Raw genomic sequence first — 15,641 nt, forward strand, 5'->3', positions numbered from 1 at the left:
TATGCCAATGAATATAAAGCTCTTTGTCTATGTTCTTTGACAATGCAATCTGCCAAGATCAAAAATTTTATTAACATGAAACCTTTTTAGCTCACCTGGCCATCACTTGGCGTCTGTCGTCCGTTGTTGTTTTCCTTTAACTTTTACAAAAATCTTCTCTTCAGAAACCACTGAGACAAATTTAATCAAACTTATCCAAAATCCTCATTTGGGTATCTAGTTTTAAAATGTGTCCAATGAACCTGCCTTCCAACCAAGATGGCAGACGGCTAAAAACAGTACATAGGGGTTAAATGCAAGTTTTGAATATATTGAAAGCCGCTATTAATAGAGAAATTCTGATAAGGGCAAAAATGTTCAAAATGTTGAGCTCTATCTATTGTTCATGTTCGTCAAAATTGTCAGATGACTTCTTGTAGGATTATTGCCTTTTTTTTTTTCATTTTTGCCTAATATCTTAAAAACTATATTAGATAGATAGGAACTTCAAATAGCAAAAATGATCAGCAAGACAAGATCTACAAATAATGCAATGTGGCTGAAATTGTTAGTTGACTCCTTATTGAAGTTATTTCCCTTTAATGACGATTTTTTCCATTTTTATACGGCCGCAAAAATATTTTTGTGGTCGTATATTGGTATGACATTGGCGTCGTCGTCGTCGTCGTCCGAAGACACATTGGTTTTCGCACTCTAACTTTAGTTTAAATGAATGGATCTCTATGAAATTTTACCACAATGTTCAGTACCACAAAAGGAAGGTTGGGATTGATTTTGGGGGTTATGGTACCAACAGTAAAGGAATTAGGGGCCAAAAAGGGGCCAAAAATAAGCATTTTTGTAACTTTCAGACATAACTTGTGTGTTAGTGTATGGATCTCTCTGACATTGTACCACAAGGTTCCATATCACAAAAGGAATGCTGGGATTGATTTTTGGGGTAATTCTCTCAAATTTTTAGGAATTAGGGGCCAAAAAAGGGGCAAAAAACAAGCATTTTTCTAGTTTCATGACAATAACTTGTGTGTAAGTGTATGGATCTTTCTGAAATTGTACTACAAGGTTCCATATCATAAAGGGAAAGCTGGAATTGAGTTCGGGGGTAATTGCAGAAACGTTTAGGAATTGGGGGCCAAAAAGGGGCCAAAAAACACATTTTTCTAGTTTCCAGACAATAACTTGTGTTCAAGTGTATGGATCTCTCTGAAATTGTACTGCAAGGTACCATACCACAAAGGGAAGGCTGGGATTGAGTTTGGGGTGATGAATCATAAGGGGGTTCAAAAAATTTGGGGGGGGGGATTTTTTTTTTTTTCCTTCTCTTTCTTTTTTTTGCACAATAGCAAGAAATCTTCAATTGCACAGTATTGTGCAATAGCAAGAAATCTTCAATTGCACAATATTGCACAATAGCAAGAAATATCCAATAGCACAATATTGCGCAATAGCAAGAAATTGTCAATTGTACAGTATTGCGCAATAGCAAGAAATATTTAATTGCACAGTATTGTGCAAAAGAAGATACTTCATATAAATTGCTTATTTCTTGACCAATTTCAATGGGGTTTTATTCTTGAATTCTTGGGGTTCTTTTATATGCTGAATCTAACCGTGTATTTAGTTTTTGGATTTTGGGCCATGTTTTAAAATTGGTCCACATTGAGGTCCAAAGGGTCTAAAATAAAACTTTGTTTGATTTCATCAAAAATTGAATTATTGGGGTTCTTTGATATGCTGAATCTAACCGTGTATTTAGATTCTTAATTTTTGGTTCTGTTTTCAAATTGGTCTACATTAAGGTCCAAAGGGTCCAAAATTAAACTTAGTTTGATTTTAACAAAAATTGAATTCTTAGGGTTCTTTGATATGCTGAATCTAAACATGTATTTAGATTTGTGATTATGGGCCCAGTTTTCAAGTTGGTCCAAATCGGGGTCCAAAATTAAACTTTGTTTGATTTCAACAAAAATTTAATATATATGGGGTTCTTTGATATGCTGAATCTAACCATGTATTTAGATTTTTGATTTTTGGGCCCTGTTATCAACTTTGTCCACATTGAGGTCAAAAGGGTCCAAAATTAAACTTTGTTTGATTTCATCAAAAATTGAATTCTTGGGGTTCTTTGATATGCTGAATCTAACCATGTATTTAGATTTTGGATATTGGTCCATAATAGGTGAATGTCCAATTTAAAATTTTTAAGTTCTTAGACCACATTCATTCTGTGTCAGAAACCTATGCTGTGTCAAATATTTAATCACAATACAAATGCAAAGCTGTATCAAGCTTGAATGTTGTGTCCATACTTGCCCCAACTGTTCAGGGTTCGACCTCTGCGGTCGTATCAAGCTGCGCCCTGCGGAGCATTTTATTGCCTGTTATCTTGAAAACTGTAATAGAAAGGTAGAAACTTTAAATAGCTCAAATGATCAGCAAGGCAAGATCCACAAATAAGCCATAATGGCAGAAATCCTCAGTCGACTCATTATTGGAGTTATTTCCCTTTAATGATAATTTTTAACATTTTTTTTGCATTTTTTACCTATTATCTTGAAAACTATAATAGATTCAAAGAAACTTTATAAGGAAAACTTATCAGTAGGATAAGATTCACAAATATGCCAACATGACTGAAATTGTCAGTTAACTCTTAATAGAGTTATTCCCCTTCACTGAAAAATGGCCATTGTTGAAGATGCAGGTTAGCAACACAGGCTCTTTAGAGCCTCTAGTTTTAGACTAAATGTAAATATTTGTATATTCTAATGAATATGTCCACGGGTCAAAAGTTTTAGTTTCAGAAAGACCATGCAGTCACTTTTTATTAGTCTCCTAAGTGAAACCATTTACACTGACTGTGAACCATTATGAGCTAATGTCTGTCTGTAAAACAATTTCACATCTAACATGAAACAATTATAATGAAACTGTTTGAAACAAATCTTAGGTGAATGTTTATTGATCAGAGGTCCCAGTTTTTCTAAACATTAAATATAAAAATGCAAGAATATATAACCTTACAAAGTTAAAGTGAGTATCTGACGAGAGATCATAAGATTGAGTAAAGATTTTCTTAAGGCTGTTAATGACTGTCTGATGGGAGTATAAAAATTGAATATTTTTACATATACATAACAGTTTTGTGGTTAGAAGATGAAAGGAAAATGTGAAATTTCAAGGTTATTTACTGGTAGGATCCCGAGGCAAACTCATAGATGTTATTTTTGGTTAATCCAAAAGAAAATTCCCAGTAATTAATATATCTAGTATATTATACATTAACAAAGGGAGGGTGAGGTAACCATCAATTAATAGCTTTGTGAGAAGAAGATAAACAATAGAAGATATCAGTTAAATGTCTACTTCATTGTGATAGCATAATCAAGAAAAGGAAAGAGATGTAGAGTAGCTAAAGACACAAAAATTATACCATAAGACAACTTAGGTCAACACAGTTTAATCGGGGGTCTCATTGGGGGGTTCTGATCCCATATCCCGCTTACTGTTTTGTCAGATTCCTGTATCCCGCTTACACTATGTACGTAAGCAATTCTCATTTTTTTGTAATTTCCCGTGTCCCGCTAGACTTCATTTCCTGTTTTCACGGCACAATAATTTGACTTTAATGTGTCATGCTTACAAAAAATCGGCTATCCCGGGTCACGCTTAGACCCCAATTAATGATACACAGTTTATCTGATTTAACTCATTATTTTTATACCTAGAGCTTCCTGAAATCTGGTTTCAAGTTTCATTATCACTTTTAATGGATAGTAGCTATATTTTTTATAAAAATTATTTTTTTTATTTATAAGACGGGTTTTGTACAAAAAGTTAATTAAGTATAAATTAAATTTAGCACCTGCCTTAGATTGAAATTGAGGAAAGACAAAATTCTGGTCGTCTGTTTCTATGGTCATTATCGTACTTCACTGTTTTCATCATATTTATATAGGATTGCACAGAATAAGGCACCAATTACAAAAATAAGAAGATGTGGTATGATTGGCAATGAGACAACTCTCAACCAGAGACCAAACGACACAGAAATTAACAACTATAGGTCACCTTACGACCAAAGAATGTTATATGGTTGTCTGATATACAGAAAAATGTTATACATATACATTGCCTTTAAAGGAGTAGGTCCGGTAAGGGCCTATTTTGGCCTCAAATTTCAGGTTCATCTGATGAAAGATTTTGTACACTTTTTAAATACTTAAGTGTCTATTTCAGTCGATTCAATTAGTTTGTGTGAAAGATTTGAACTGATTTAGTCATTTCAGACGCTCATATTCAAGCTTAAATATGAAAAATCTTTCAAATATGCCATAATATGTCACTTTTCAGATAGTTTTTGTCAAAAATGAAAGTGGCCGCATCCGTGTTCACCCTCAACCTTTATATATGTTATGTATTATCATCAAATACATCTTACATTTAAATATTAAGAATGAACACGTATGCGGCCACTTCTATTTAAGACGAAAACCGTCTAAAATTTAACTCAAATGCTAAAATTGTGAAGATTTCAGTAATTTAGCATGACTTAATGATGCTAGTACCCGATATATGTGCATTGTATTGTCAAAAACAGCCCATATTTATGTAGCAGAAGTATTCTACTTTCCAATAAATAGCTAAAAGTTTACATTATAACAATTTTGTAAAACTGATATATTTTGGGGCGCAAAAGGGGTCTTACTGAACCTACTCCTTTGGCAAATATATTACATCTTATAAAATTTCACAGTATGCTGCTACTTAAACAAAATCATGACCTCTCAGTTGCTGCAAATAGTGGTATTTATGATCACTAGATCACCTCTCTAGTTTTCAAACAGTAAGTTTAAATTGAAATTTCCTATGTGTTTCAGAATCTGTCTCAAATAGTTAGTTATATCAATGGGGGAAAATGGATTATCGAGGTTATTATATATCTATAATTTCCAACTTCTATTTCAGGATTTGTATCAAATCACCAGTGAAATATGTTTTATTGAAGTATATATCTACAATTTTCTACTTTTTTTTCAGGATCTGTCTCAAATTACCAGTTCTATCCATGGTGAAAACGGTGTTATTGAAGGCTACCTCTTTAAGAAGACAAGTAAAGGATTCAAAAGCTGGGTCAGGTTAGTACACATCAACGTTAAAAGTAACAAATAACAGCAACACTTCAAAGGAGCTGCTCTTTATTTCACTAAAGGTTGTACAATTTATAACCCATAGTTATTTATATAGTTTATTAAGTCATAAGTCATACAACCTTTTGTGAAATTTAGGCCATTAATAACTGTTTGTAAGCCAGGTTGTACAATTTATTGTGATACAAAGTTTAGCCTTGTTTATGATCATACATTTATTCATATAACAGCAAATAAAACATCTCCCTGTAAAAACAATTTACATTTCAAAACAGAATTTTAAAACTGATTGGTGGAAAATATTATCAGAGGAAAAACAGTTTTTAGTGAAATCACAAGTGTTTAATACCTGCATTCAATACTGTGCCAATGTAATTTATCAACTGATCTCTTTCTTTCAAATCACATGTTAGGAGAAATCCAGCTTTATTTATGCAGTAACTTTTCAATTTAAAAGAGGGGTTATGACATTCAAAAGGAGGGATATTCGAAAAGCAGACAATTGTGTCTGAAGCAAAAAACAATTTTATGTACTGTTACTATAATAAAAAGTTGCTAGGGAAGCTTCAATCCAGTTTCTGTAAACCCATTGATTTGTTATAGAAACATTGGGATAATAACCCAAGTAAATCACTTAACCCCTTCGCCCCCAATCCCGCCTGTAGTCGTGATGGCGACCACCATTCTTTGATGGCCCGTATGACCCTCCATACTTTTTTAGAACTGCCCCAGCTGAACTGTCTTGACAGCAGGGACTTCAACCATGTAATTCATGGTCCATAAACTCTTCTCAGATGTGTGTTTATGAAAGTATGGCAACTTTAATGGCCTTTGTAGAGTTCAATATTGGAAAAACATGAAAAGTAGCCAAAATCAGGTGGGGGTGGGAGTCTTTTGATGGCCACTATGTTACTGGTCTTTAAAATCTAGGTCACCATTTTGTCAGAAATCTGTAAAAACGGACATTTAGGCAGACCTGGCTTGCCAATAATAATTCCCAAGCAGGACACTCAAGTCACATTTACTTCCAGTCAGTATGGATGGACTGCTGTAACTATTAGGTAATACTTGAATGACAAAGGTGGGTTTGAGGGGTGGGTTCAAACCCACCAGAAAATGTACCACCTCCCACCCCACCCCCCAGCCATGCCATTTACCCCCAAATCTCAATATATAGTTTAATAGATCAGCATCAGCTATAGCATCAAGAGTCTACTAATTTGCATATGTTTGCAAATTTTCGAAAGTGCCTGATTTTCCAGGAATCTCTTGGGGTCGAATGAGTTAATGTATGTTGATCTTACAAAAAATAAAACAAATTTCTAAATTCTTGCTTTCTTAATTATCTTTCATTGCTGTACTTATTGTCGGGACATAATGGCTAAGTGGTTTAAGTAGTTCAATAGTCTGTAACCACTGAGGCTGTGAGTTTGAACCATGCATGTGGCATGTTGATCTCAATTGTCTAGGATTGCCAATTTTCCTGCCAAAGATTGTTGGTTTTCTCTGGGCACTCTGGCTTTCTATACTGATAAAAACTGGCAGCCATGGTACAGCCAAGGATGCTGAAAGTGGCAGAAAACAATCAACAATCAATCAATCAATCTGTACTTATTGATTAGATACATTTTCTTTATATTTGGTATTAGAATGTTGTGAAAATTTTCTTAACTTACTGACCCAAAATAATGCATGACACGGCATGCTGTTTTATATATGTTTGTAACTGTGATTGTTTTGGGTTAAATGGCTTACGATATTAGACTATATGTTTGGCACTGTAAATGTTTTATATCTAAAATGACTTTCTGTGTTGTATGTAAATGTATTTAAGACCTTGCCATGTTTGACTTTCTGTGTTGTATGTTATGTATTTAAGACCTTGCCATGTTTGACTTTCTGTGTTGTACGTTATGTATAAATCTGCTATTTATATAACCTGTAGGTCCAGTCACACAAAGCAGTTAGTCAGGTATTACTGCATGCTGTTTATTGCTTGGTAGCCTACTGTAGATTCAGCGTAATTATGGGGAAAACAATGTTTCTAAATTCTATGGGTTGAGCCAAATCATGAAATTACAGTGGATATAATTTTATTCGTGTGATACTAATATTCTTTGATTTCATGGGATGATTTCAAATTGTCGAACAAAATACAAATTTCATATAGACTTTTGTGCAGAATTTGCCAAAACCACAAAATCAATAATTATAAAAATACCATGTTTTGTAGTTGAATCTACAGTAATATAAAGTTCATCAAAATGCAGATTGATCTTTTGATTTGGTATGAAATTAAATACAAACAAGCATATCTCGTTGTTGATATTTTATAAAAGTTATACACTATTGAAATATATAGTAATGAATATTTTCATCTTTTTATTCCTTTGTAAGTTGATTATGTAATATTACTTGTATTAGCATGCAAACATTGTCTTTCTTCCTGAACTTTAATATTATGTACAGAAAAAGAAGAAAAGATGTTTTTGTTTAATGTAAAATGCTTTGTTGACTTGATTTAAAGAGAATTTTAAAAATGCTTTGGTAAAGTCACTACACATCAATGAATCAACCATATGGATGCCTATAATTTCTTACATCCACTTCATTTGAACTTTGGTGGAAAGTTGTCTCATCTGCAATCATACCACATCTCCTTATTTTAAGCTCACCTGGCCTAAAAGGCAAAGTGAGCTTTTCTCATCACTTGGCGTCCGTCGTCCGTCGTCGTTAACTTTTACAAAAATCTTCTCCTCTGAAACTACTGGACCAAATTTAACCAAACTTAGCCACAATCATCATTGGGGTATCTAGTTTAAAAATGTATCCGATGACCTGGCCCGCCAACCAAGATGGCCGCCATGGCTAAAAATAGAACATAGGGGTAAAATGTAGATTTTGGCTTATATCTCTGAAATGAAAGCATTTAGAGCAAATCTGACAAGGTAAAATTGTTCATCAGGTCAAGATTTATCTGCCCTGAAATTGTCAGACAAATCAGACAACCCTTTGTTGGGTTGCTGCCCCTGAATTGGTAATTTTAAGGAAATTTTGCAGTTTTTATACGACTGCAAAAATCAAAAATTTTTTGGTCGTATATTGGTATCACGTTGTCGTCGCCTTCGTCAGCGTCGTCCGAAGACAGATGGTTTCCGGATAATAACTTTAGTATAAGTAAATGGAAATCAATAAAATTTTAACACAAGGTTTATAACCACTACAGGAAGGTTGGGATTGATTTTGGGGGTTATGGTCCCAATTGTTTAGGAATTGGGGGCCAAAAAAGGGGCCCAAATAAGCATTTTTGTAGTTTCCAGACAATAACTTGTGTTAAAGTGTATGAATCTCTCTGAAATTATACCACAAGTTTCCATACTACAAAGGGATGGTTATGATTGACTTTGGGGGGTTAAGGCTCAAACCATTTAGGAATTAGGGGCAAAAAAAGGGGAAAACAAGGGTTTTTCTGGTAAAAGGACAATTGAGACAATTTAAAAGCAGTGTAAGGGAGGTAATCCAAATTAAAATCCAAATCAATTTAAATAACAATGTTTGATTACCTCCCTTACACTGCTTGTAAATTATGTATTAAGAAATGATGATTGTCTGAGATACTGACCATAACTTGAGGGAAAGAATTATTTTTTGGAATAAGGGAAATGGGGGAGGTGAAAAAAATTGGAGGGGGACAATTTTTCTCATTTCAGATTTCAGAAATTAAAAGAAAATTTCTTCAAATATTTTTTTTTGGGGGGTTAATATTCAACAGCATAGTGTATTGCACAAACGCAAAAAAACGGGGTAAAATTTTTTTTTTTTTGGGGGGGGGGTCAATTCAAATAGTGTATTGCACAAAATCATATAACCAATTTGAAGTTCTTTGACTACAGTTATTCTGTGTCAGAAACCTATTATGTGTCAAAAATTTAATTACAATCCAAATTCAGACCTGTATCAAGCGTGAATATTGTGTCCATTTTGGCCCCAACTTTTAAGGGTTGGGCATCTGCGGTCGTATCCAGCTGCGCTCAACAAAGCAATTTATTAACATTTTTTTGTAAATTTTTGTATTCTTTTACAAAAATCTTCTCCTCTTAAACTACTGAGCCAAATTTAACCAAACTTGGCCACAATCATCATTAGGGTATATAGTTAAAAATGTGTTCGATGACCGCGACTACCAACCAACATGGCCGACATGGCTAAATATAGAACATAGGGGTATAATGCAATTTTTGTCTATTATTTTTTGAAACGTTATAAATAGAGAAAATCTGAAAGGAGCAAAAATTTTCAGAATAATGAGCTCTACCAATTGTCCATATACGTCAAAACTGTTTGACAAATTCTTTTAGTAGTTATTGTCCATAAATGACAAATTTTACCATTTTTTTTTCATTTTTGCCTATTATCATGAAAACTATGATATTTAGAGAGAAACATTTTTTTCCCGTTATGCCTTATATGATTTGAATTATAATAGATAAATAAACACTTTAAATCACAAAAATGATCAGCAAGGCAAGATCTATTAAAAAGTCAATAATATAGTTAGTAGACTGTCACTCTTCATAGGAGTGATTGCCCTTAAATGAGGATTTTTTTTACCCTCATTTGTGTTTTGAGCAAAAACTAAAGAAGATAGAGAGAAACTAAACAGACTAAAAGATCAGTAATACAAAATCAACAAAATAGAGATTTTTGTCATGGTCTATTCTCGTCTACAATGTTTAGAGTGTCCTTTGTTTGATATGCACATAGACCAAGGTGAGCGGCACAGGCTCTTTAGAGCCTCTAGTTATAATAATGGTAATGTTTGCTTCTAGTCAACTCCAAAGGTTTTTTCTCCTTGAAAATATTTATTACTATAAAAAAAAAATTATTTCAAAAAGTGCTGGTAAATTGTTACAATTATCAAGTATTTTGTACACCTGTTTATATGGATCATAGGTGTTACCTTTCCTTATTTTGTTAAAGGCATTACACCCCCCCCCCCCCCTTTTCCTCTTTCCAGAAGTAAAATTTGTTACTATGTCATTTCTGTAGCCTAGGCAGGAGGTATATATATATTTAAGTTATCCTTTTCTCTGTATTTTGGGTTATTTTACCCATTTTCATTGTTTTTGTTGTTTCAAAATTTGGTAAAGGAAGATCAATATTTGATTTTAAAAAAAAGATCTTTGCTTAACTATATAGTCATCTGACTATATGTAGCCTAAGCTCTGATTCCTTGCCTGGCTTTGGCAATACTTTTTGGTTTTTAAGCTCTTCATGTTTTGAATAAGTTTTGGATTTTCAAATATTTTGGCCTCAAGCATAACTTAAAAGACATTTATTGCCAAAATGTACATCTGGTGCAGGAAAGTTGGTACCTTTAATGTTATGAGAACAGTTAAGTATTTAATTAGATACAAGAAGATGTGGTTTAAGAACTGGAGCATGCATGTACTGTAGAAAGATAAGAAGCAAGGTGAAAAAATTTCTTCCTTAATAAATAATAACCTTCACTTCATTTTTATACGGCCGCAAAAAAATGTTGCGGTCGTATATTGGTATGACGTTGGCGTCGTCGTTGTCCGAAGACACATTGGTTTTCACACTCTAACTTTAGTTTAAGTGAATGGATCTCTATGAAATTTTACCATAAGGTTCAATACCACAAAAGGAAGGTTGGGATTGATTTTGGGGGTTATGGTACCAACAGTTAAGGAATAAGGGGCCAAAAAGGGGCCAAAATAAGCATTTTTGTAACTTCCAGACATAACTTGTAAGTTATGTATGGATCTCTCTGACATTGTACCACAAGGTTCCATATCATAAAGGGAATGCTGGGATTGATTTTGGGGGTAATTGCCTCAAAATTTTAGGAATTAGGGGCCAAAAAAGGGGCAAAAACAAGCATTTTTCTAGTTTCATGACAATAACTTGTGTGTAAGTGTATGGATCTTTCTGAAATTGTACTACAAGGTTCCATACCACAAAGGGAAAGCTGGAATTGAGTTTGGGGGTAATTGCCAACAATGTTTAGGAATTAGGGGCCCAAAAAAAGCATTTTTCTAGTTTCCAGACAATAACTTGTGTTCAAGTGTATGGATCTCTCTGAAATTGTACTGCAAGGTACCATACCACAAAAGGAAGGCTGGGATTGATTTTGGGGGTAATTGCCTAAAAATTTTAGGAATTAGGGGCAAAAAAGGGGCAAAAATAAACATTTTCCTAGTTTCAGGACAATAACTTGTGTGTAAGTGTATGGATCTTTCTGAAATTGTACTACAAGGTTCCATATCACAAAGGGAAAGCTGGGTTTGAGTTTGGGGGTTATTGCCCTAAACGTTAAGGAATTTGGGGACAAAAAGGGGCCTAAAAACAAGCATTTTTCTAGTTTCCAGACAATAACTTGTGTTCAAGTGTATGGATCTCTCTGAAATTGTACTGCAAGGTACCATACCTCAAAGGGAAGGCTGGGATTGAGTTTGGGGGTGATGAATCATAAGGGGGTTCAAAAAATTTGGGGAAGGGATTTTTTTTCCTTTTTTTTTCTTTAAAATTTTCCATTTTAAATTGGTTATTTCTGATTTATATATAAAAGCAAATAATAATGATATGGTTTGAATAGGTAAATTAAAAAATTTTAAGTTCTTAGACCACATTCATTCTGTATCAGAAACCTATGCTGTGTCAAATATTTAATCACAATCCAAATTCAGTGCTGTATCAAGCTTGAATGTTGTGTCCATACTTGCCCCAACTGTTCAGGGTTCGACCTCTGCGGTCGTATCAAGCTGCGCCCAGCAGAGCATTCTATTATAAAATCTGGTACACAGTATATTTTTGATGACACTCAGTGTTGCAAAATCAATTATAAATTTCAAACCTGATATCTTAATTAATGGAAAGGTAAAAATGGTTTTATATAGATCTGCATTTCAATGGAAAAAAATATTGCAGAAATATTTTCCTCACAGACTATATTTCAATGGAAAGGTTTATTTGAGAAATATTTTACTCACAGAATATTGACTGTAAGTTCTGAAGTATAATGTATTGCTATGGATATTATATACCAATATTTATATGGCTACTTTCTGTCTCCTCCCTTGTCCTGTATAAACTCCACAGGAAAGTGATTCAAATAAGGTCATCCTAATTAGAAAAAGATAACATTGTTTAAATTTTAAAGAGGTTTTAAAAATTATTTTCTAGGCATTCTGCCTTTGATTTATTAAGAATTTTAAAGAACCAGAATATATTTGTAAAGAGGAAGAAGCTTATCAATATCCGCTTTGTTTTTCTATTTTTAGACGTTGGTTTGCAATACAGAATAACCAACTTATTTACAAGAAGAGGTCAGGGTCACATAATGCTTTATCAATCATGGAAGAAGATCTACGTCTATGTACAGTTAAACCAGCCTACGACACAGAGAGACGATTCTGTTTTGAAGTGTTATCCCCTACAAGGTAAAGTTTACACCAGACTGACAGGGCTTTAAACTGTCATTAAACAATCAAAAGAGACTGTAATACAGAAAGATAATTCTATTTAATGATTAACAGTTCTGTATTTGATAATTTGACACCATCAATTGGGCAATTGAGGGTTGTAAATGCAGTTTTACCTGTGACACAACGGAAATGGTAAATTATATATTTAAGATTATAAAATACCTAATTAGGGTTGGCAAAATTGATCATCTGGACTTTTTCTAGAAATAAATTCAATTATAATTGTTCATCTTTTTGCATGTAGTTGAAATTTCAGAATTATTATGAAACAATGAATATGTAACAAGCCGTCATATATCTCTGATATCTATTTATAATCTGAAATATAGATAAATAATTTAATGCAAGCCTAATAGTTGGATACATTGAAGTAAACCAGTAGATATACATACAACCATGGTCGCACATTCACATGGTACGTCTTCCAAAGACAGTTTATGCACAAGGGTTTTACGAGTAAAAAAAAAAGGCGAAATATACCAAAGGAACTATTAGATTCTTAAGCGGAAAAGAGAAACCTACAACATAATGGCAAAAAAGGAAAAAAAAAACAAGGAAAAGACAACAACATTCTACAAAACTCTCCTGATAAAACTAAAGAATGGGCAACAAAAACACCACTAAAAGCAAATGTGATCTCAGGTGTTCCATGAGGGTAATGATTGGCATTTTCTTTATCTTTGATTTTAGGAGTCACCTGTTACAAGCAGACTCTGATACAGACTGTCAGATGTGCACAATATTTAACATTTTCCTTTTTTGATTTTAGGAGTCACCTGTTACAAGCAGACTCTGATACAGACTGTCAGATGTGCACAATATTTAACATTTTTCTTTTTCGATTTTAGGAGTCATCTGTTACAAGCGGACTCTGATACAGACTGTCAGATGTGCACAATATTTAACATTTTTCTTTTTCGATTTTAGGAGTCATCTGTTACAAGTGGACTCTGATACAGACTGTCAGATGTGCACAATATTTAACATTTTCCTTTTTTGATTTTAGGAGTCATCTGATACAAGCAGACTCTGATACAGACTGTCAGATGTGGGCAATGATTAACATTTTCCTTTTTCGATTTTAGGAGTCATCTGTTACAAGCAGACTCTGATACAGACTGTCAGATGTGGATCACTGAAATAACGTCAGGAATCTCCAAAGCGTTTAAAGATGCTGAAAATCAAGAACTGAAACAGGTCAGTTGGTCAAATCACAAACACATGATTTTACACACACTAACACATCATGATCTTACACACACCAACACATTATGATTTTACACAAACTAACACATGATTTTACACACACTTTATAGCTAATATATTATGATTTTACACACACTAACACATTATGATTTTACACAGACAACACATCATGATTTTACACACACTAACACATTATGATTTTACATAAACTAACACATTATGATTTTACACAGACAACACATCATGATCTTACACACACCAACACATTATGATTTTACACAGACAACACATCATGATCTTACACACACCAACACATTATGATTTTACACAGACAACACATCATGATCTTACACACACCAACACATTATGATTTTACACAAACTAACACATGATTTTATACACACTTTATAGCTAATACATTATGATTTTACACACATCAACACATTATGATTTTACACAGACAACACATCATGATTTTACACACACTAACACATTATGATTTTACACAAACTAACACATTATGATTTTGCACACACTAACACATCATGATCTTACACACACTTACACATTATGATCTTACACACACTAGCACATTACTATTTTACACATATTGACATATTGACATATTACGATTTTACACTCACTAACACATTAAAATTTAACACACACTAACACAGTATGATTTGACAATTAAAATAATAGGGTACACCATAGAATCTTTAGTTTTCTTTATTGTTCAGATAAAACACAACATTTTGTTAATTGTAGGAAGAAGACAATTCTAGTCCTCAAGAGAACACGACAGTCGAAAATGAAGTACCCACGACTCCTAAACTTAGTAAAGCACAGATGTATGTATATAGTTAAACTATTGTCACTACCTCTCTGATCTCATGGTAGGATTCTCAAGACTGGTCTGGGAGGTTGTGGGCTCAATCCCAAGCTGCTTCTCCACTAAGCATGTAGCTTGTAAGAATATGAGCAAAGACAGGTTGGCTTTGAGTCAGAATAATTTGTCCAGTTAGTTTGACATGTCTTTCTGCAAACTGCTTCTTTGGTAAAGTACTAAGCATGGTTCATATCCATAGTACATTTCAATCTGATTGAAATATATCCTGTCCTTCACTAACAAGAATCAGACAATGCTCTGTCCTACTTTCTGTTTTAAACATTTCGGGATCCTTTGGATTTGTCGTAATGATAAACACCTTCAAAAATTTGTTGGCAGGAATTTCATTGACTGATGTTTTTATGACAAGAATAGAAAGCAGAGTTTTGATAGATCCTTGTTAGCAAAGCATTAATGCATGATCAGTATTTCAAATCAGATTGAGTACATTATTTCATCCTGATATATAGATATGGTATGGTTGCAAATAAGACAACTATCCACAAGAGACCAAATGAAGTTTGTTATATTTGCCACTGGACATTACACAACAATCTTTTCTTCCTCAAGTGAGTCAAGAGTCAAGCAATGTTGTATGTATATTGTCAATTTATTGTAAACACAACTCTTAAACATAGTAAACCACATTTGCATGTAAAATTACATGTTGTCAAACTAGTGTAGACAATACTGCTAAACTTCAAGCACATTTGTGTGTATATAGTCAAATTATTTAGATAAATAAAAAAAAAGAGAAGTACCGTAGAAACTCGCCTATTAGTCGATCCGACTATAAGTCGGGTGACCTTTTCAGCTCCAAATTCTAAGGATTTAGTCTTGACCCTTGTATAAGTCGAACAAAATTTGGGCATTTTTTTTTCAGCTAAC

General features: G+C 33.5%; 1 protein-coding gene across 2 annotated transcripts in view; it reads left to right on the forward strand.

Annotated features, from left to right (window-relative positions):
• Positions 1–15,641, forward strand: part of LOC127719372 (arf-GAP with coiled-coil, ANK repeat and PH domain-containing protein 2-like) — a 97,754-nt gene that overhangs the window by 38,558 nt on the left and 43,555 nt on the right. For both annotated transcript variants that reach the window (XM_052225474.1, XM_052225473.1), the window contains 4 exons: positions 5,041–5,138; positions 12,455–12,613; positions 13,744–13,855; positions 14,633–14,715. In XM_052225474.1, the coding sequence (XP_052081434.1) occupies positions 5,041–5,138; positions 12,455–12,613; positions 13,744–13,855; positions 14,633–14,715 (452 nt within the window). The remainder of the gene's footprint in view (positions 1–5,040; positions 5,139–12,454; positions 12,614–13,743; positions 13,856–14,632; positions 14,716–15,641) is intronic.

Source organism: Mytilus californianus, unplaced genomic scaffold (assembly GCF_021869535.1).
Source record: "Mytilus californianus isolate M0D057914Y unplaced genomic scaffold, xbMytCali1.0.p SCAF_11, whole genome shotgun sequence".
NCBI classification, from domain to species: domain Eukaryota; kingdom Metazoa; phylum Mollusca; class Bivalvia; order Mytilida; family Mytilidae; genus Mytilus; species Mytilus californianus.